This window comes from Molossus molossus, unplaced genomic scaffold (genome assembly GCF_014108415.1).
Source record: "Molossus molossus isolate mMolMol1 unplaced genomic scaffold, mMolMol1.p scaffold_m16_p_13, whole genome shotgun sequence".
NCBI classification, from domain to species: Eukaryota; Metazoa; Chordata; class Mammalia; order Chiroptera; family Molossidae; genus Molossus; species Molossus molossus.
The window spans coordinates 83,283,110-83,306,667 of NW_023425348.1; the positions used below are offsets into that span (position 1 = coordinate 83,283,110).

At 39.5% G+C, this 23,558-nt stretch overlaps 1 protein-coding gene across 3 annotated transcripts in view; it reads right to left on the reverse strand.

The window, feature by feature from the left end:
* Positions 1-1,483: 1,483 nt before the first annotated feature.
* Positions 1,484-23,558, reverse strand: part of FNBP4 (formin binding protein 4) — a 39,362-nt gene continuing 17,287 nt past the window's right edge. Inside the window, exons 12-17 of one of the 3 annotated variants that reach the window (XM_036260231.1) lie at positions 22,461-22,648; positions 17,329-17,648; positions 17,057-17,201; positions 15,828-16,180; positions 6,770-6,927; positions 1,484-2,463 (exon numbers count right to left, since the gene is read on the reverse strand). In XM_036260231.1, coding sequence (XP_036116124.1) covers positions 2,373-2,463; positions 6,770-6,927; positions 15,828-16,180; positions 17,057-17,201; positions 17,329-17,648; positions 22,461-22,648 — 1,255 coding nt within the window. In that variant the 3' untranslated portion in view covers positions 1,484-2,372. Of the gene's footprint in view, positions 2,464-5,120; positions 5,168-6,769; positions 6,928-15,827; positions 16,181-17,056; positions 17,202-17,328; positions 17,649-22,460; positions 22,649-23,558 lie in introns of those variants that run through there. The other 2 variants (XM_036260230.1, XM_036260232.1) reach the window with 2 other exon arrangements.

Here is a 23,558-nt window from a genome sequence, read left to right on the forward strand (position 1 = left end):
CCTCGGTCTCACACGGAAAGATTGCTGCGCCCTGCTTCTGGGAATCAATCGCAATTGGGTTGATGAATCCAGATCCCAAGATTCTTTGCTGTTCCTTAGCTTTAGGTAACAAGTGTTTCTGCAAGGGTGCTATTCTCGTTTCACCTTATGTTCTTTCCACCTGATCGCTAGAACTGAAAAATCACATTCTACAGTGGAAAAGTTGCAAGAAGCAAAGTTAAATTAAAGCCACATATTTTGACTGTCAGATTTAAAAATATGCTCCCTTTTGGTAGGATAGTGATAAAGGCACTGGTGCTCTGTGGAAATTCCGACAGGTCTGGAATACTGGTAATTAAAGCAAAAGTTTTAACAGCTAGTTGGTATCTTTGTTTCCACAAATTTGTTCTATTCAATTACAAGAAAAACAATTTATATACAAAAAGGTCGCCTTAATACTTGCATAATGGTAACACCCAAGACACTAGTATACATAACAGATTAAATTAGGTAACATTTTTTTTCTTTATTGACTTTAGGGAGAGGAGATAAACATTGATGTGAGAAACACCCATTTGCTGCCTCCGGCACAAACTGGGAACTTCTTGGTGCATGGGTGGACGCTCAACTACTGAGCCACACCGGCTGGGCAAATTAGGTAAAATTTTAAATTACATGCACATAAATATACCAAAATAAAACTCAAACTACTGTTGTCTTTATATGGCTATATCACTGTTATTTTTGTAATCGGGGGGAGGGGAGGAAGCCCCCCCCCCCCCAAATGTTAACCACTGTATTATTTCCAGGATTTCAGGTCAAAAACATCTATTATTAAGAGTGCAAGTTCCAAAATTGAAGACATACAGCATCTTCTGGTACTAGAAGCATTTTTCTAACTTGCTCCTCCTAGCAGTCCCCTCATCGCCCCCCCACCCCCAACCCACTCAAAATCCTGCTAGTCTTCTTTCCCTTCCCCTCTCTAAAGAATTAAAAAAAAAAAAATCAACAAACATATCCTCAGGTGAGGATTAAAAAAAAAAAAAAATTAAAGTCAGGCCAGTTTGGCTCAGTGATCAGAGCTTTGGCCCCAGGACAGAAAGGTCTTGGGTTTGATTCTTGGTCAAGGGCATGTACCTAGGTTGCAGATTTGATCTTGGCACTGGTCAGGTCATATGGGAGGCAACCAATCCATGTCTCTCTCTCACATTGATTTCTCTTTCTCTCTCTCACTCCCACTCTACCTAAAAAAATCAATTGGAAAAATATCCTCGGGTAAAAAAAAAATCCTGCTGCTCTTTTTGAGAGCTGTTCTTTAATGTTTGCACATACCTTATACCGTATTTAATTAGAAAAAAAACAATTAAGATTGACTTAAAATCTTGTTTACATAATCACGGAGTAACAGGTTTAGAAGAGCAAAAAGATAGACAATCAGAAATATAAAAAAAGCTTTATTAGTGCATATATACAAATTTACAAGGTCAGAAACTGGAGAAATACAAACAGTTTTAAAACACAATTTGCTTTTTCTTCAGTTTAAAGTGACTTTTACCTGATTGTGATACAATAAAAAATACAGAACAGTAAACGTTTTAAATACTGGAATTTTATGGAAAATACCTTGACACATAAAAGGGAGGTGAATTTTGGAATAAGGTAAGACAACGGAGACACATCAACACATACAGTGGCTCTTGTTACATGTCCTGCCACAGATGTAAGGGGAAATTCTCAAAATCAAAGACATGAACACGTGCTGCTGCCTGTACTGAAATTTAAATATTTCATCTAGTGTATGAAATGATAGCTATCAATTCTAGAATGTGTGAGAGAGATTATTTTTGAAAAAGTGTGGCCACCTGTCAGCACAAGTAAACAACTGGATACACCCTAGCAATCCAGGGGAGGCAGACTAGAGGAAGAGGTCAGAAAGAGATTCTGATAATCCCAGTTAAGCAAAGGTAGAATACAGAGCTGCCTTTCTAATTGCACTTGTTCTGGAGTAGAAGTTAATGAGAGAGAACCACACCAGGATACTTAATGAACCTCTATAAGGCAGGAAAATCCTTTACTTTCTGTCAGTGTCCTCTAGAGAGGTGTCATACTCATGAGCCACATGTTCCAGACTGATGAGGTTAATGTACCTAACATGCTGAGTTTGCCAGTTTGAAAAGGCAGCCAAGTCGAAGCATTCAGTCGCCATACCCTTCAGCAAAACAGAAAAAAATTTCATTTTACAAATGTGAAAACTTTGTATGTGTATGTTCTTGCCCAGGAAATTCATATGCTCTCCCTCATAACATTTATAGTTTATTGACAACAGTGAAACAGGTTAAGACTCTGAATGGACACACACACACACACACACACACACACTCTAAAAAAAATATTTATGTGTTTGGAGCCATTTTCCTTCGCTTCAGTCTTGCTCGCCAATCCTCAGGAAGGGCTTCAAAATTAGCATTTCTCTCTGCCATGCCACTGTGAAAACAACATACAGATTACTTCCCCAGAAAGAAACAGAATGAAACTTCATTTCCTAGCAAATAAAAACTTCTAACTGAAACTGAAAATATGATCTCTCACATCTATGTTCATGAATATGCTTCAAGTTTCTCAGCTAAGTGCCACCAAATTCCTTATCAAATTTCTTCTGATGGGTCAACAGAAGACATACACACACTTCATATCGTTTTATTTATATGTAAGTGCACCTTTACTTTTATATACCTTCAGCAACCATTAAAGCCGCACTGAAGGAATAAAACACATTCTTATAGCCCTGGCTGGTTTGGCTCAGCGGTTAGAGCGTCCGCCTGCGGTCCGGAGAGACCTGGGTTCGGTTCCCGCTAAGGGCATGTACCTCGGTTGCAGTTTGTCCCTGGCCCTGGTTGGTCGTGCGGGTGGCAGCCACTCGATGTGTCCCTTTCACATCGATGTTTCCCTCTCTCTCTCTTCCTCTCTCTCCCTCCCACTCTGTCTGTACAAAAAATGGAAAAATGTCCTCGGATGAGGATTAAAACAAACAAACAAACAAACAAACAAACAAACAAAAACACATTCTTATAAAAGTTTCTTGGCTGCTAGGAGTTATAACTCACTCACTCACTCACTCACTCACTCACTCACTCACTCACTCACTCACTCATTCATTCATCTATCCTCATCCGAAGATATTTTTCCATTTTTTGTACAGATAGAGTGGGAGGGAGAGACAGGAAGAGAGAGAGAGAGAAACATCAATGTGAAAGGGACACATCGAGTGGCTGCCACCCGCACAACCCAACCAGGGCCCGGGGACAAAATGCGCATCCGAGGTACGTGCCCTTAGCAGAAACCGAACCTGGGTCTCTCTGGACTGCAGGCTGACACTCTAATGGCTGAGCCAAACCGGCCAGGGCAGAGTTATAATTCTTTAAGAAGACATATTTAATCTTCAGTATAGCATCAGGAACCTTTGGACCTAATGTTTTCGAGTTCTCTTTTGATCAATTCTAAATATTTGTAAAGACTGATATCTCATGGCTTATTCAGTCATCTAAAAAAAATAGATTAAAGCTTCTATTTTGCAATTATCAGAATGGGTGCACTGAACTCTTTTATAAATCTAAAATAATTTAAGATAAATTAAAGGATCATTGTGATTTCATCATTGCAGGAATTAATCATTATTCAATCCCCAGCAATACTATAAAAGACTAAAAAACAAAACCAAAACTGAATAATGGGATCACCTACGAGATAATGCAAAAGTGAAATAAATTGTCATCAATACCATCCCTCAGTTTTCTTATTATGTTTCCCAAAACAGTGCATCACCTGTCAAGGAAGTAAAAAATGAAGCCTGGAGACAACATCTGCATAGTCACTTTTCTTTTACAAATATAAAATGAATGCGAATAAACAGACAGTGGCACTGTAGATTCAACTTCATCACCCAGTATTTTTGTAACAAGAACCTGTCATTTTTCTTAATAAGACATGTGACAGGAATCCTTCCGGTTTTAGGATGATACGTGCTAAAATTTGGTAGTGTTCTCAAGTGGACAAATGCTGAAAATAGGTGTGTAGTGATTGAAGAGAATAAGATATTTTAGAGATAAAAAATTAACTGGAAAAGCCCTGCTGGTTTGGCTCAGCGGTTAGAGCATCGGCCTGCGGTCTGGAGAGACCCGGGTTCGGTTCCTGCTAGGGGCGCTATCTTAGTTGCAGTTTGTTCCCGGCCCTGGTTGGGTTGTGCGGGTGGCAGCTACTCAATGTGTCCCTTTCACGTTGATGTTTCTGTTTCTCTCTCTCTCTCTTCCTCTCTCTCCCTCCCGCTCTATCTGAACAAAAAATGGAAAAATGTCTTCAGGTGAGGATAAAAAATAAAATAATAAAATAAAATGTTCACTGTGAACGTGTCTTTGTGTAAAAAAAAAAAAATTAACTGGAATGACCATTCCAGTTGGGGTTTATGTTCTCTAAAAATGAAAATGTTTTGGATTATGAAGCAACGAATGGCTATCTTCTCCCAAATGTTTTCAAAAGTACTGTGTTTATGGATGTTGCAAATGCAAGAACCAGAAGTAATGATAACCTAGACCTATCAGAAATGAATTTGAAATTTGGCATCACTATTTATGAGATAAGTATGGTCCAGACTATTAGAATGTTGCTTATTTCAGTATGCATACTTTCAAAACCAGGAAAATAAAGAATAAAACTTTGGAGTCTGGCCAGTGTGGCTTAGTGGTTGACCCATGCACGAAGAGATCACTGGTTCGATTACTGGTCAAGGGCACATGCCCTGGGGTTGGGCTCGATCCCCACTAGGGGGCGGTACAGGTGGCAGCTGATTGATGTTTCTCCCTCTCTCCCTTCCTCTCTCTCAAAAATCAATACAAACATATTAAAATATTTATCTATCTATCTATATTTTTTTAAATCCTCACCCAAGGATATCTTTCCATTGATTTTTTTCAGATAAAGTGGGAAGGAAGGGAGAGAAAGAGGGAGGGAGGGAGGGACGGAGGGAGAAAGGGAGAGAGGGAGAGAGAAAGAAAGATCTATGTGAGAGACACATCAATTGGTTGCCTCCCACATGACACCAACTTAGTGAGGAACAAACCTGCAATGGAGGTACGTGCCCTTGACCAGGAATTGAACCCTCAACTCTTGGGTCCAAGGGCCAATGCTCTAACTGCTGAAACAAACAGCCCAGGGCTAAACATATATTTAAATAAAGAAAGAAATAAAGGGGACATCTGAAACTCTATCAACAATAAAAATTTTTTTTATAATCCTCACCAGAGGATATCTTTCTATTTATCTTCAGATGGGGGGGAGGGGCACGACCTCGACGTAAGAGGGACACATTGACAGGTTGCCTCCTGCAGGACCCAACCAGGACTGGGGAAGAACTGCAACCGAGGTACATGTGTGCCCTTGGCCAGAATCAAACCTGAGATTCTGGTCCGCGGACTGATGCTCTAACCACTGAGAAAAACAGGCCAGGGCAATACAAAATATATTTAAAAAAAAGAATAAAAATTTGGGTTAGCTATGTTTAAATCCTTTCTAATGAAGCTTTTTCCCTTTCCCTTTATTTTTACTTCTGTAAATTATATGTAAAATAAAATTAAAAAATATATATGTAAAAGGGTCTATTGGATCTAGAAGTAAACGAGGATTTTTTTTTTTTTTTTTAAAGAAGTGAAATGCAAGGTGCTGTGGTTTATAATGTAGCAACAATAAAGAAAAAACTATAAAAGAGAATGTTTGGGTTAGCTGTTGAAGAAAAGAATTAGAAAGTCTGTTGGGTAGTTTCCAATACACTCTCTATTCTAAACATTTAATATCACTTTTGGTGTATTTCTCTTCTATGCTTTCAATTTGATTTATCTGTACACTACCAAATATAAAGTGAAACGTTGTAGTTTTTAAAATGTAGACATCAATGATTTAGAATATTTTAATTTTATTAGAGTGCACAGTATTGTTGGAAAACTTTCACTCAGGAATCCAAAATTGATGTAATCTTCCCAAAATGGTGCTAAGGGCAGTGAATGATTCTTGACGATATGGGGTCTCTCCCTTTCCCTTTCACCCAGCATGGCTTCAGTGCCCTTTATATAACTAGCCAGCAGGGCTTTATGTGCTCTGGGACAATCTTGGGCTCCGGCAGAGGGAGGGCAGACTGGACTGGAGCTGTGTGGGGACACTCGAGATTCGGAGGGCACTCAGAGCTTTTGCTGAGTTGCGACCACGCAGGACTGTGGTCATCGTACTCCCTCCCAGGGCTCTGGGGAGAGGTGGCGGCCCCTCCCTCCGAGGATGGTTGTTTTTCCTGGTATGCATCCCCATGGACTAAGAGGTCCCAGCCTGATTCCTGGTCAGGGCACATGCCCAGGTTTCAGGCTCAATCCCCAGTAGGGGACATGTAGGAGGCAGCCCATCAATGTTTCTCTCTCACATGGATGTGTCTATCTCCCTCTCCCTTCCTCTCTCTCTCTCTCTCTAAAAAAAAATAAAAAATCAATATTATTAAAAAAAAGTCCTTTGCATAAGTTGAGCAGCTGGTGGGAGAAAGTATTACAACTCTAATAGTTCTAATTTTGAAAAAAAGGCCAAGCCATAATTTTTATGGGCAGAATTAACCACAACCCATCCCACCCCATCTCTTTTCTTTTCTTTTCTTTTTTTGGTACGTGCCCCTAGCAGGAACCGAACCTGGGACTCTCTGGTCCGCAGGCCAACGCTCCAACCGCTGAGCCAAACTGGCCAGGGCCCATTTCTTTTCTTTTACCTGACCAGCTGCTGCTGTTTCCACTCTTCAATTCGCTTCTGTGCAGTTGATTCCCGGTCCTCTTCACTGGAACTGGAGTTCTCCTCTTCATCTAACTCACGCTGGATACTCTGCCACTTCTTTACCAAAGATGGCATTTTGGTTTTACTCTTCTTTGCCTATAACAAAGGTTAAAAGGTCAAAAGAAATAGAATACATAAAATAAAGAAAAAAGGCTTCCACATGACATCAGGATCTTTTCCTAGTGCTAAGGAATAAGTAAATTTTAAAACCACAAGAACAGAAACACAAAATAAATATCATTCTAAGTTCTTGACACCAAACATTTCTACCAATGCTTGGTTAAAAATCTAAAATCTGAAATGTGGTTCTTTTATCTATCAGGTCAGAAAAATTTCCTCTGGCCTCCTCAATTCTATGGAATTCAAAACTGTAGCCCTAACTCCTCAAAATTAAGGTGTTTGCCATCGACCTATGTATCAAGAGGTCACCAGTTGGCCCTGGCTGGTTTGGCTCAGCAGTTAAGGGCATTGGCCCCTAAAGAGTCATGGGTTCGATTCCAGTCAAGGGCACATACCTCATCCCCAGCCCTGGTCAGGGTCATGTGGAAGGCAACCAGTCGATGTGTCCCTCTCACATCAATGTTTCTCTCTCTCCCTCTCCCTACCTCCCACTCTATCTGAAGATAAATGGAAAAATATCCTTGGGTGAGGATTAAAAAAAAAAAGAAAAAAAAAAAGGTCCCTAGTTCAATTCACAGTCAGGGCACATGCCCAGGTTGTGGGCCAAATACCCAGTGGGGGGCCTGCAGGAGGCGGCCAATTGATATTCTCTCTCATAGATGTTTCTCTCTCTCCCCCACAAATGAATTAAAAAAAAAAAGGTGTTCACTTTTATAACTTTTTTTTTTTTTTTTTAATCCTCATCCGAGGACATTTTTCCATTTTTTATTCAGATAGAGTGGGAGGGAGGGAGAGAGAGAAACATCGATGTGAAAGGGACACATCGAGTGGCTGCCACCCGCACGACCCAAGCAGAGCCGGGGACAAACTGCAACCCAAGTACATGCCCTTAGCGGGAACCGAACCCGGGTCTCTTGGGACCGCAGACCGACGCTCTAACCGCTGAGCCAAACCGGCCAGGGCTCTCATAGATGTTTCTCTCTCTCCCCCACAAATCAATTAAAAAAAAAAAAAGTGTTCACTTTTATAACTTTTTTAAAAAATATGTTTTTATTGATTTTCAGAGAGGAAGGGAAAGGTAGAGAGACAGAAACATTGACTGGCTGCCTCCTGCGCACCCCCTACTGGGGATTTATCCCATCACCCAGGCATGTGCCCTGACTGGGAATCGAACCGGCGACCTCTTGGTGTGCAGAACAATGCTCAACCCACTGAGCCACATGTGCTGGGCAACAATTTTTATTTTATTTTATTTCTATCTATTATCTATCTATCTATCTATCTATCTATCTATCTATCTATCTATCTATCTATCTATCTATCTATCTCCTCACCCGAGGACATTTCCCCATCCTTTGTTCAGGTAGAGTGGGAGGGAGGGAGGGAGGGGAAGGAGAGAGAGAGAAAGAGAGAGAGAGAGAGAAACATTGACGTGAAAGGGACACATCGAGTGGCCGCCACCTGCACAACCAACCAGGGCCAGACACAAACTGCTACCAAGGTATGCGCCCTTATCGGGAACCGAACCCAGGTCTCTGTGGACCGCAGGCCGATGCTCTAACCGCTGAGCCAAACCGGCCAGGGCTGGGCAACAACTTTTAAACAGATGTAGTGTTAACATCAAGTGAAAAATAGAGCTGAGAAACAAATGACCAGCTCTTCTGGAAAGAGCAACGAAGACAATGGCAACTATTAAATATGAAAAAAGCAAGGAGCAATATCAAAATATGAATGACATTAATTCTAAGAGGGTATTATAATAAATTTTATTTTTCTCTTTTTGGCTTACCTTAGTTTCTAAATAGTCTATAACATGTACTTATGTAGTAAAAGAAAAATACTTGTGATATTTACAAAAGCAGAACTACATATTCAACATGGCTTGCTTCATCACTGCCTTCAGGCTTTTGAACAATGGCACTCCAGCAAAGAGGCCTTCTCTCATCACGGTTATATGAAATAGCACTACCTCCCAAAGACTCACACTGCTTCGTGATTACATGCTATGCTTGTTTGAGATCTAGATACGGGGGTCTAGGCTGTTTTCCCTCCCTGCCCTTGACACAAACACATTTCTTAAGTTCCAAAGATCTGAGAAAATAAACACAATATTTTAGCCTTAAAAAAAAAAAAAAAATCACTTGACCCCTTGCTCCATACCCTATTTTGACTGTTACTGACAATTCTTAACTTTCTGAGAAAATGGATGCCCATCTATCATGCTTACATACCCTCCTACATTTCATTCTGTCATTTCACCTGTAGTACAACCTGACCAATTGCATACACACCCTTCCAGCAAACACAGCCCATTCTGGATTAGCATGGAACCAATGGAGTAAAAAGTAACATGGATTAACAGTGGCTACATGTGCATACAAGGCTCACTGGGGTATAATCTCTCCCTAAACATCTGCAAACATGATTTAAAAAAAAAAAAAATACAGCCCTGGCCGGTTTGGCTCAGCGGTTAGAGCGCCGGCCTGCGGTCCGGAGAGACCCGGGTTCGGTTCCCGCTAAGGGCACGTACTTCGGTTGCAGTTTGTCCCTGGCCCTGGTTGGTCGTGCGGTGGCAGCCACTCGATGTGTCCCTTTCACATCAATGTTTCTCTCTCTCTGTCTATTCCTCTCTCTCCCTCCCACTCTATCTGTACAAAAAATGGAAAAATGTCCTCGGGTGAGGATAAAAAACAAAAAACAACAACAAAAAAAAACAGATCTAGGTAGAGGCACTGCTGTTTCATTTTGACTTCCTTAAGGTTTCATAAATTTTTAGCATATTTTATTCCTATCTAACATGAGAAAACAAGTTTTATTTTAGAAGTTATGTATTGTCTATCACATTTGAAACCATGGATTAGGAGTTGCGCTGGATGTTTGAACACATTTTATTTTTTTTCCATTTATATTCAGATAGAGTAGGAAGGAGGGAGAGAGAGAGAGAGAAATAACTACGTGGGAGAGACACATTGACTGGCTGCCTCCCACACAACCCTGACCAGGGCCAGGGACCAAACTGCAGCTGAGGTATGTGTCCTTCGCTGGAATCAAACCTGGAACTCTTTGGTCCACGGGCCAACGCTTTAACCACTGAGCAAAACTGGCCAAGGACGTCTGAACACATTTTAAATAGGGGAACACTGCAGTCAGAGGAATAAAGATTAAATGGCTAGAACTCCTTTTTTTCTGGTTTACTTTCTATTAAGCTACAGACAAAACTTTAGAAAAAACATTGAAAATATATATTAGTCTTAAATATTTTCTTTCTTTATTGATTTTTAGAGAGAGGAAGGAAGAGGGAGAGAGAAACAGAAACATGGATAAGAGAGAACATCAACTGGCCGCCTCCTGCATGCCCCATTTATGTTCAGATAGAGTGGGAAGGAGGGAGAGAGAGAAATAGCACTACCTCCCCACTGGGAATCAGGCCCACAACCCGGGCATGGGCCCTGACAGGGAATCAAACCGGCAACCTCTTGGTGCATGGGTTGACACTCAACCACTGAGCCATACCAGCAGGGCATGTCTTAAATATTCTTTTTTTTATCCTCACCCGAGGATATTTTTCCATTTTTTGTACAGATAGAGTGGGAGGGAGAGAGAGAGAGAAACATCGACGTGAAGGGACACATCGAGTGGCTGCCACCCGCATGACCAACCAGGGCCGGGGACAAACTGCAACCGAAGTACGTGCCCTTAGCGGGAACCGAACCCGGGTCTCTCCGGACCGCAGGCCGACACTCTAACCGCTGAGCCAAACTGGCCAGGGCCATGTCTTAAATATTCTTAAACATACAAGCATTAAGTATGCATTTTATATTGTTTAAAAATGGTTGTAACAACAAAAAGATGGGTTGTTTGTTTACAGTTATTAGGTACGTAAAAATGATATATTAACTTAGAATTATGGGTTTTAAAAACTATTATTTATAAGATCATAAAAGCATGACTGGCTAAAAAATTACTTGTTGAATGAACAGAGGAGGAAGTAGTTAATCACCTCTTGGAGGACTGGAGGAAGAATGCCAAGGAAGGCTACATAAAGAAATGATTCCTTGTTAACAAGTGTCACCCCAATAAATTCAATAAGGAAAAAACCCGAAATGATTCCTGAGTAAAGAACTGTGTAAAGAATGAACACTAGAGGGATTCATGTACAAAGTAAAGACATGGAGGTGATAGATAGTATGCTGGCTCAGTACTGTATACACCATGGTAAACAGCTTGGCAACAGTCTATTCACTATTCACTATTCCTGTCATTTGATACTTATATTCACTTCATTTCTACATAATTTCTGGAACCATGGTACCAACTTGGACAAGTGGTACAATCCAGAAATATCTTGTCTATTTTGTGTGAACTCAAAACTCAGTCAGGAAAGTTCCTTGAACCATTGTAAAGGAAAAGAATTTGATTGGTTACCTATGGGCAATACATTACAGTTGAGGTTGAGGCAGACAACAGAGCACCAACACTGGGAGAAAAACACTACTGAAAGTTTTGTTAGGTAATTAGGGCATTCAAATGCCCATGAGGGTGATTTCTGAAAGATGTCAGACTATGGCCCTCTCTAAAAATAAAATTTATTTAAAAAAAGACATCAGACTATGAACTCCAGGCCCTTGTTTCTGTGTGGACACATTATGTAAACAAATACAGAGCGACTAAAATGGCTTGTGGGAACTCTGGAAAACAGTGAAGAGATCCACAGCAACCAAGAAAACACCCAATCAAGAAAAAGCCACTTAGAATCGTAGAAATTTTTGTGGCACATTTGCTTATACTTGCACAACCCCTTCCCCAATGTGGTTGGGATAAAGTAATCTAATTATCAATTCCCTCCCCTAGGAGGGAGGAAAAAGAGTAGAATGTACGTACACCCAAAACTAACACAAAATTAACACTGAATGTAAACTGTAATTGAAAAAAAAAAAGTGGAATGCATGAAATGTTTGGGCCTGTCAATGCCCGAGGGACTGGTTTCTGTATTGCCTAACTTGGAGCTCAAGCAGGAATGGTGGTATATTTTGGATATCAGTTTGGAAGTCATGAAAGGAGGTGGTAGGTACTAGAAGCGTCTGAAAACCACAGGGGGACTGCAGTCACTAGACACCTGGGAACAAGAGATTATGGGCAGAAGAATAGAAAAGAACATCTAGCTCAGCTGCTGTGGCTCAATGGATTAAGTATTATCCCATGGACTGAGAGGTCACGGTTCAATTCACGGTGAGGGCACATACATGCCTGGGTTTTGGGCTTGATAACCCAGTAGGAGGCATGCAGGAGGCAGCTGATCAATGTTTCTATCTCTGTCTCCCTTGCTCTCTAAAAACAAAACAAATCAATAAAACCATATTTAAAAAATAAAAATACGCCCTGGCCTGTTTGGTTCAGCAGTTGAGTGTTGGCCTGTGGACCAGAGAGGTCTGGGTTCAGTTCCCACTAGGGGCACGTACCACAAAAAAAAAAAAAAAAATACAACTCCATTGGCTTTTTATGCAAAAATGGGAAAACTGACTTTTAAATTCTTATACATTTATAAGGTTGGAGGTGGGGTAGGTGGCATTTCCAAAGACAAAGGAGGTTGCAGCCAAGGCGCATTGGATTGAAGATGGGTCCAGAATGTAGTAAGGGGGTCTGAATAGCCAATATTAAATACTTCTCAATTTCAAAACATATTACAAAGTTACCATAATAAAAAAGTTGTGGTACTAGCATATAGACCAATGAAATAGAATTGAAAGTCCAGAAATAAACCTACACCTTCATGGTGAATTGATTTTACATAAGGTCCTCCATTCAATGGGAAAGAATGGTCTTTTCAACAAATGGTGCTGGGACAAAAGAATACCCACATTTGCCCTGGCCGGTTTGGCTAGCAGTTAGAGCGTTGGCCTGCGGTCCAGAGAGATCCGGGTTCGGTTCCCACTAAAGGAACGTACCTTGGTTGCAGTTTGTCCCTGGCCCTGGTTGGGTCGTGCAGGTGGCAACCAACTCGATGTGTCCCTTTCACGTCGATGTTCCTCTCTCTCTCTTCTCTTTCCCTCCCACTCTATCTGAACAAGAAATGGAAAAATGTCCTCAGATGTGGATTAAAAAAAACAACCCACAATACCCACATTCAAGAAACTGAAACTGGACCCTTTACCTAATGCTATAAACAAAATTAATAAAATAGATCAAACACCTAAATCTAAGTACTAAGACTATAAAATTCTTAGGAGTAAACATTTTCATGACCTTTGATTTGGCAATAAATTATCTTAAATATGACACAAAAAGCACAAGCAAAAATGAAAAAAAAAACAAACAAACAAACAGTAAGATGGACTTTATAAAAATTAAAAACTAGGCGCCTCGTTAGCGCAGTAGGTAGCGTGTCAGTCTCATAAAAATTAAAAACTTCTGTGTACCAAAGGACACTATCAGAATGAAATGGCAACCCAGAGTGGGATAAAATATTTGCAAATCAATTCTTGTAAGGGACATATACCTGTAACATATATGGAACTCTTACAATTCAATAACAAAAAACAATCAATCAAATTAAACAATGGACAAGGGGCCCTGGTCTGTGTGGATAAGTTGGTTGAGCGTTGTCCTGTGCATCAAAAGGTCACTGGTTTGATTGCCGGTCACAGCACATACCCAGGTTGTGGTTTCAATCCCCATTCAGAGTGCATGAGGGAGGCAACTGATCAGTGTTTCTCTCGCTTTCTTCCCATCTCCTTAAAATCAATTGAAAAAAATAATCATCTTTTTTTAAAAAAAGGGAAGGTGTTTTTTTTTTTGGTTAATTCTCACCCAAGGGTATTTTTCCACTGATTTTTAGATAGAGGGGAAAGGATAGAGGAGGGATAGAAGACACACCCATTGACTGGTTACCTCCCACATAACCACAACCAGGAACAAGGATTGAACCTTCTATCCAGGTATGTGCCCTTGTCTGGGAATAGAACCTGCAACTCTTTGGTCCTCGGGCCAATGCTCAAACCGCTGAGCCAAACTGGTCGCGGTAGGAAGTATTTATTTTTAAAAACGAACAAAGTGCTTACGTAGATATTTCTCCAAAGATATACAAATGGTTAACAAACAAATGAAAAGATGTACAATATGATTACTCACTACAGAAATAGGCCTCAAAACCATGATAAGATGCCACTTCATAGCCACCAGAATTGGTATAATTTTAAAAAATAAAAAAGAAGAGGTGTCCCCTCGCACCACTCAGAATGGCCACCATCAACAAATCATCAAACAACAAGTGTTGGTGAGGTTGTGGAGAAAAGGAAACTCTAGTACACTGCTGGTGTGAATGCAGACTGGTGCCGCCACTGTGGAAAACACTATAGTGTTACCTCAAAAAGTTAAAAATTGAAACCAGTGATCCCACTTATAGGAATATACCCTAAGAAATCTTAACAGCAATCAGAAAGAATATATGTACCCCTATATTCACAGCAGCACTATTTACAATAGCTAAGACCTGGAAACAACCAAATGTCCATCAGTAGATGACCGGATTAAAAAGTTGTGGTATGCCCTGGCCGGTTTGGCTCAGGTTGGCCTGCGGTCTGGAGAGATCTGGGTTTGGTTGCGGCTAAAGGCGCGTACCTCGGTTGTGGTTTGTCCCTGGCCCTGGCTGGGTTGTGCGGGTGGCAACCCAACTTGATGTGTCCCTTTCACGTCAATGTTTCTCTCTCTCTCCCCCTCCTACTCTATCTTAACAAAAAATGGAAAAATGTCCTCGGGTGAGGATAAAATAAATAAATGAAGTGTACTCTTTCTACTTATTTAAAAAAAAAAGTTATGGCACATGTACAGAATCGAATACTATGTAGCTGTTAAGAAAGATCTCTTATCCTTTGAGATGGCATGGAAGGACCTGGAGAGTATTATGCTAAGCGAAACAAGCCAAGCAGAGAAAGACAAATAACACATGATCTCACTTATTTGTGGAATATAATGAACCAAACAAACTGCTGAATAAAATTAACCCAGAGACATAGAGGTGGGGTACAGACTGACAAGCCTCACAGGAGGGGGCGGTTTGTGGGAGAAGAGATAAACCACAGAACTTACATGCATGTATGCATGACCAATGAACATAGACAACAAAGCTGGGAATGGGGGGAGGGGGAAGGAAAGGAGGGTGTCAATGGGGGAAAAACAAGAAACATCTGTAACAAAAACAAATTAATAAAAAAATAAAAAGAAAAAAGAAAAGAAAATCACAAGTGTTGGTGAGCATCTGGAGATAATGGAACCCTTGTATATTGCTGGTGGTAATGTAAAATAGGTCCAGGTGCTGTGGGAAAACTCTGACAGTTCCTCAAAAAGTTAAACACAGAATTATCATATGACCCAGCAACTTTACTCCTATATACCCAAAATAAATGAAAACAAGTACTCAATATGCATATACTCATATACATGTTCATATCAGTACTATTCATAATAGCTAAAAGAGGTAAAACAATACAAATATCCATCAATGGATGACTGGATAAACAATTTGTGATATGAACTATTACTCAGCTATAAAAAAGGAATGAAATACTAACATATGCTACAACATGATAAACCTCAAAAATATTGTGCTAAGTAAAGGAAGCCAGGCATGAAAGTTCACATATTCATGATTCCAGAATAGGTAAATCCACAGAGGCAGAAAGCAGACTGGTGGTTCTCAGAGTCTGGGGTAAGACAGTGATGTAAATGTTATGCAACCAGAGAGAGGTGGTGGCTGCACACTGTAAATGTATTAAATGCTACAGAATTGTATACTTTAAAAAAATTAACTTTTATGTGACTATTATCACCTCAATAATAAATTTTTTCAAAAAAAATTAAAAGGGGGTATTTAACTATACCTTATCTTTCTTTCCTTTTTTGGTCTTCTCAGTTGGTGGCATTTTGGGAGCTGGTGGAGGTGTTGATGGAGGAGGAGGTGGTGGTGGTGGTGGAGGTGGCGGTGGTTCTACAACGGCAGTGGTAGGCACAGCACCTCGAGCCTGGACTGGCTGCAATGTGGGAGCAGTCACGGCCATTTGGACAGAACATTCAGCATAACTCATAATTGCAGAAGCTGATGCCAGTCCTAGGTAATTTGACTGTAGGCTCATTCCTCTGGCCTGATGACCTATCCCAGTTGCTGGATGACTAATTGATATTGCCTGGTGTCCAATCCCTGCAGACTGTTGTCCAGTCCCTGTTGCCTGGTGACCTAACACAGAAAACATAAAATAAAACTTTATGACAAAAGCCAATAAGAAGGAAAAGGGATTTGAGGAATTTAGAGATTGCCTACATAATGATTCCAACAAACCTTTTCTTAAAAAAATATAGCCACGCCCTGGTCAGTTTGGCTCAGCGGTGAGAGCGTCAGCCCGCGTCCAGAGAGACCCAGGTTCGGTTCCCACTAGGGGCGCATACTTCAGTTGCAGTTTGTCCCCGGCCCTGGTTGGTCGTGCAGGTGGCAGCCACTCGATGTGTTCCTTTCACATCGATGTCTCTCCCCCCCCCCCTCCCTTTCTATCTTAACAAAAAATGGGAAAATGTCCTCAGGTAATGACAAAAAATATATATATAGCTACATGCCCTGGTCAGTTTGGCTTGGTGGTTAGAGCATCAGTCTGCACACCGAAAATCTCAGGTTCAATTCCCAGTCAAGAGCATGTACTGGGTTTTGGATTTGATCCCCTACCCTGGTGAGGGTTATGCGAAGGCAACCAATTGATGCTTCTCTCTCCCTCCCTCCCTTCCACTCTATCTAAAAATCAATAAAAAAATATCCTTGGGTGAGGATAAATAAAAAAAGAAAAATCCACATTGTCTGGTAGCAAAATATTAATTTCTTAATACTTTAACATTAAGGTACTTAAACATCAAAATCACTGATGTTATATAAATGCACAGAAAACGATCTGGAAGGATACATGCCAAACTGTTAACAGTAACTGAAGTGTTTATCAAGTGGAAAGAAACGCACACATATAGTCTTTGCAATGAAAATAAGTTATCATTTCTTTAATTTATGACATCTAATTATGGAAACAAAGATATAATACATTGAGGAAAACATTTTAACCACAATGCTTACCTGTAGCTACAGCTGACTGGCTGTAGAGGACTGGAGAACTACCAATAGTAGCTGATCTCTGAACTACTGCAGTACTAACTTCTGTAGCTTTTCTCTTCGTAGCTTTAGTGGAAGGAGAACTAGAGGTGGTAGAATCAACTGAACTCTGAAATGAAAAAGACCCTAGTCAGTGGCTATAGGCCTGGTTAGACATCCTTTTCTAAAAGAAAACGTGGTGTCAATTATGCCCCAGTTCCCCAAAACTCTTCAAGATGCCAAATAGCGTTTCTCACCTGGCTAGTTACAACTGTAGTTTGTGTAGAAGGTTTCAATGGAGTATCCTCCTCTGTTCCTGGAGCAGGAGGCTCCTCATTTCCCTCATCCTCCATCTCTACCTCCTGGATCTCACCATCTTCTACAGGAGGAGGAGGGGGAGGGGGAGGAGGAGGAGGAGGAGGAGATTCTGGGGGTGGAGGTGGGGGTGGTGGCATTTCCAAAGGTAATGGAGGTTGAAGCACAGGCACATTTGACTGAAGGAGGGTCCAGAATGGAGTAAGTGGCATGAGTGATGAAGAAGAAACTTGACCAGAAAAGGACTCTTTACAAAGAGAACCTAAAAAACCAAACAGGAGTTAGGGAAAAGGCAAGACAAAAACTCCATGGCTTATATTTATAGAAACGCACAATTGACTAGTGAGACAAAATATGATCCATAGATCTATTCTATTTTGATGTCACTGAAATACTACATAATTTAGTTGAAAAATGATTCTCATGGAAAGATAAATTTATAAACCTCGTAGTTAGCACTCTTCCCAGCTATGAAATACTAATTTTGTTCTTTGAATCCAGATTTATGAACAAGTAAAGCACATCACATCAACCCAATGAGAAATTCAGTCATCTGAACTTTGGTTTCAAAATACACAACTTGGCCATAGCTGGGTAGCTCAGTTGGTTAGAGCATTGTCCTGATGTGCCAAGGTTTCAGGTTTGATCCCTGGTCAGGGCACATACAAGAATCAAGCAATGAATGCATGAATAAGTGGGACAACAAAAACCGATGTTTCTCTCTTTTTCTCTTCCTCCCCCTCTCTAAAATCAATTTTTAAAATATACACAACTAGAAGGCAGCACTTTGGGAATCTTTTTACTTTCAAAAATGATGAGGGGAGTGATGTGCATTTGCAATACTGATTTCATGTATTTTTAGTGAGCTAGACAAGTAAGTGAAGATAACCCAGAGAAGTACCCATTCAAAACACTGACATAAATTCTAACCACTTTAATTAAGTTACCAAGTTATAAAAACCCATTTGCAAGGTGCTAATGTCAATTCTATCATTCCTTCACACTTTCATGTGAATTACACTGATCTGTTAAATCATAGCAACACAAATTAGGGATGGTAATTTTATTTCTGAGATGATACAAGGGAAATTTAGGAGGATAAATCCTCAAAGTAAATGATAACTAAGGCACACACAGGTATTTGAAGATGCAGAGGATTTAAAATTGTTGTTGAACTCTGATGTAAATTACAACTGTAAAGCTATGTTATCAGCTTTCCTCTAGTTTTGTAAAATCCATAGTTAATTACTGTCCTCTGCTGGGAAAAGCTTTAAGGATTAGAGAAAACAGGAGGATATACTTACTTGTAGCCTTCCCCATCCCTCTTTATCGTCAATAGGAAAGTTTCACAATATATGAAACTATTAGATATATATCCCAGGAATGTTGAAGGGGATTTTCTCCCTAAAAATCATAGAATTTAGGAGTAGAAGAGACATGAGAAATAATCTAGTTCAACCTTCTCTTTTAAAGGTAATGAAACCCAGGAAGGAAATAACTTGCCCAAGATCATACAGCTCTTAGTGGCCAGGTATGACTGACTCCTAGTCTAGCCTATTTTACCAAGATTTCCTGGTGAAATATCAGGAGTCCAAGAGCTTTAGAAATCTCAAATAAACCTCACTTCTCATGGAGTAGAGATCCAGATGCAGTCACCTGTTAAATTTCATGGTCAAAAGCAGTGGATTAGATAAAGACTCTTAAAAAAACTCTGGGACAAGGATAAGACATTTTACCTTAGTTTGCTCTAAATACACTGCACTGGCACTCAACAAGGTGAAAACCAAAGTGATCACGAAGCACTTGGCTTTTAAAAGAGCTTTACTTTTCATGGGTCAGAAAAACGACACGTTATGTAAAAGACTAAAAACCTGATTCACACTGATTACTGTAATTATTCTGAAGAGTTGTTTACTATTAAGGAAAAGAGCACTGAAAAAATTCACCAGAAAACAAATGCAGTTTTCTGGCTCAAGACTTCAAATGTATCATTAAACTTGTATTTGGTTATATCTAACATGAATTTATACACTGACTTTTAGACAAATTGAGTCTGGGTGGGGTTAAGCAGTCTACTATATCATATGATAGTACATCAGAATTACATCAGAACTGAGGTAATAAACGTTACTCAACTTCCTTCTAACAAATCAACCACAACGTATGGTAGGTAAATAAAAATGTCATATTCTATATAATGGCAGATTTCTCATCTAGAGCCATAATGCAATGCCGATACAATTATGATGGTGATATGCTGCCGTGCAGAGGAACTCAAGGAAACATGGGTTCAAGACTAATAATGTGGTTTACAGCCCCCAACAAAGTAAATCAGAATTAAACTTTGTGTAAATATGAGGTAAACTAGTCTTCATAAATTTAGCAGCAAATAAAGAGCATTTTTAGAGTTAATATTTGAATCCCAAACTACGTTCACTCAAAACAAAAACTGTGTCTTAACGTTCATAATTATCTCCTTTATCTTAAATACAAAGAACTTTAAGAAATCCTAGTTTGAATACCAATGGATATCTTATTACATGATACTTTTCTTTATTTCTAAATGTAAACCAGTTGGTATATTTTGCCATTTAAGAGAACAAAGTCTAAAGTCTAAGGAGAGATTAAAATGGTATATTTTAAATATATGCTTTTATTATATGCTAACAGATCTAAAAACTACAAGCTTAAGGACAGAATAGTGTGGGGATACAAATTTTAAATTCTTCAAGAACATATCTTTTCTTTGCATCTTTATTTCTATTTATAGGCAGGCTTCCTTTGTTTTCCTGTATTCCCCTAAAGAGAAATTGTTGCTTAGTATTTTGAGCCAAGAGGCCAGTGTAGCCATTTAAAGCAAGAAGTTGTTATATAAATAATAGGTCCCATAGAGACTTTTTTTTGAAAAGCAGCTATATTTAAACTAAATGATATAAGCCCAGTAAGACAGACATACTGGGTATCTTGAAATATCGCTCATCTTTAGAGACATGTTAAATTCAAACACTGAACCTTAAACAAGGATTAAAAATAAACACACCCTGGAACTTCATTGCTCCTCACAGTGTAGTAAGTTTTCTTCTTTAAAAGATGGTTTTAACCACTGCTCAACTGACAGAGCACATATTATAAACTTTCTTTATAAGCTTAAAATAGCAATCTGTATTGCTTTTTTTTTTTTTTTGGATATGTGCCCCTAGCGGGAACTGAACCCGAGACTCTCTGGTCTGTAGGCTGATGCTCCAACTGCTGAGCCAAACCGGCCAAAGCTGTATTGCTTTTAAATCCCAAAGACCTAAGTACAAATTTGGACTTTATTTATGTCAAGTTTATCATACAGTTTTAGTGATTCCCAATAAAAATGCTGAAGAATATAAGCTGGTTTATCTGTGGCCTTTCCCTATAGCGTAACTAGTTTTATTTTAATCAGATAGAAGTGTCTCAAGGTCTTCCAACTGGGTGTGTCATCAACAAAGGGAGAAAATGACTTAAGACTTAACTCTTAAGGTGATCACAGAACATTTACAGAGTTGTTAATTCTAGACTATCCAGCTTTGGAACATACAAGAAAGGGACACTAGACAGTAGTCAGGAGTGGAATCACCAACCCAGAACCATCATCAATCCTCTTTAAGTCCACTAACTACTAAAAAAAAACCCAATAAAACCAACTTATTAGATCTATCAATCAATCACTAATACCAAAAGAATGGGAAAAGTAATCAAAATAAAGTATCTTCGTGAAAATGGAAAGTAAAATACCCTGTAACTTGAGAATATGTGTTTCTGAAAAGTGGAATAAAACCACCCTTTTGCTATGTTCTAAAACTGTCACTGCAGTCAAATGTGGCTTTTTATTTAGAGTGATCTGATAACAATTCCTAGACTATTTAAGAAGTTAAAATCATCGCCAGTTTCATTTGGTACATCATCAGAACTTCTCTACTAGGATACTTTTCTACTAGGATTAGGCAGCACAAGAGTACAAAGCATCATTTTGGTAAGCAGAGGACAAAAGAATTCAGCTTTTTACTCCCTAATTTACCAACATATTCCACATCTTTTTATCTTCAACGGTTTACAACTTCGGAAACCACTCCATGAACTCATGCCTTCATATGTCATCATTCTAACAAATAGCTACCAGTTTTTTAGATCAAAAGGTTAATAAGTCTTGACTATGCTTCATTATTCACTTATTTTTGTCATTCCAAGATGGCCTTAGAGGGAAAAAAATATGTATCATCTTCCATAATGTGGAAATCAAGACATGACTCTTAAAAAACCAACAGACTCTCAGAGTTACCTGAGGAGCTATGAAAGCCCCACCACCTGTAATGTACAGCAGGTCCTCAAATAATATCATTTTGTTACAATGTTAATGAGATGACACAAGAACTTAACTCTTGTTTAGATCAATTAACCTATGGTAAAACTGGTTTCATTATACATTATTTTGCTTAAATAGAAGCCATCAAAGAGTTAAGTGAGGACTCACTGTATATAACTAAAATAGAGGTCTGAGAGTACTTTAAATGGGTTGAGCCATTCTGATTGTTATATAGAAGAATATTGTTGGCTATTTGCAATGATAAATGATTTTGCTTCTCTGGAAGAAGTATGGTGCTAGTTTCATAGCATTTCTTCAGATTATTATGATTTGTAACAACCACAGTTCTTATAAGGCTTCTTATAAGTGGAGGTGAAAAATGAGGTTACACTAAGAGTTCTACAGAAAGGTGGAATAAATCTCCCATTATTATTCCACATAGATACTAACAATTCAACTATCTAGTTCCTTAGCAATAATCCATACCTTTGTCTGTGGCATGAGAGTGGTCATGGGACAATCTTTTAAAATCAAAATACACTGCCTTATCATTTCTTTCTTTTTTTAATCAGTAGTATGCTGATTTCCAATCAGTCATTGCCTTTGTTTTCCTAACTTCTGCATTATTTTTTGAGGTCAAGTCACTATTTTTTAATTAGAAATTTATTATGGTATAAATTATTTCCTTCTTTTTTGATCTCAAAAATCATTTCTCTCCAATTAATACAGGGTAAACTGTCCCACCTGTGGAATTCTCGGAGGCTTCTGTAGAATTTGAATCAGTGCCAGTTTTGTCTTTCAAGGTCTGTTTAGGAAGAGTCTCGTCTCTACTTTCTTGTGCTTGGCTTTCTTCCTCCTCCTCCTCACCATCTGGGAATTCCCACTGAGACTCGCCCGATTGTTCGTTTACATAGAAATATCGTCTATGATCCCTAAATTACAAGAAAAAAAAAAAACATGTTTTAAGACCCATTCCCCTATAAAGACACTTCCATTTGGTCCTGTCCCAGGACAGCAGTCTGCTCTCACAGGGACGAACCTCTTCTTAATGGACTGCTATTCACAAAGGCAACAAAGAGCTTTGACATTTGAGGATGGAGAACCAAGGATGATTCAAAGCTATTTGCACTGCCAGCAGCTCTGTGAATACAGCCCTGAGCCCTCTCACTCCAACAGATGACTTAGAAAACACCTCTCATATCCTCTTTTTTTTTTTTTTGCCAATGCTTAACAGGATTTCAAGAGTCATTAACAGAGGGACTCAATTTCCTAGAACACTAATTTCCCTTCCAAAGAAGAGAACAACGAAGTTTGCGAAAGGTGACTCTTCCCCTCTTGGACCGCGGAATTCACATTTCATATTCTTGATACCAAACACAGTGAAAGCTAAAGAGAGGGAGAGGATCTGGGAGCTGAAAAATAAAAGAGCAAAGATTTCAAATAACGAAAAAAAAAAATCAAGAAAAGCCAAATATAAAAAGAAATGTTTTCATCTGACCTGCTGGCAGAAGATAGTAATCTTGTTCTTCATTCACATCTTCAGCCACGAAGCTTTCCTTAACTTCACCGAGGTTAATCAGGAGTAGTTGCTTCCAGAGGTCCTGTAAAGCGCACAGAGCTCTCGCATGCGCTTAACCCCCAAGCCCGCCCTACTCCGTGCAACAACACTCTGGAGAGTAAAACCAGCTTTGTCCAATCTTGGAAAAAAATCCGTTACATGGAACACTTTAAACATTGATTTTTGTTTCTCCAACGCGTGGCTGGCCCAAACTCTGTAAGCGCTTGTGGTGCTCTGCCTGCCCAGCACCGCTAACCGCAGCTGCTCTCAGTCTCCAGACAGGC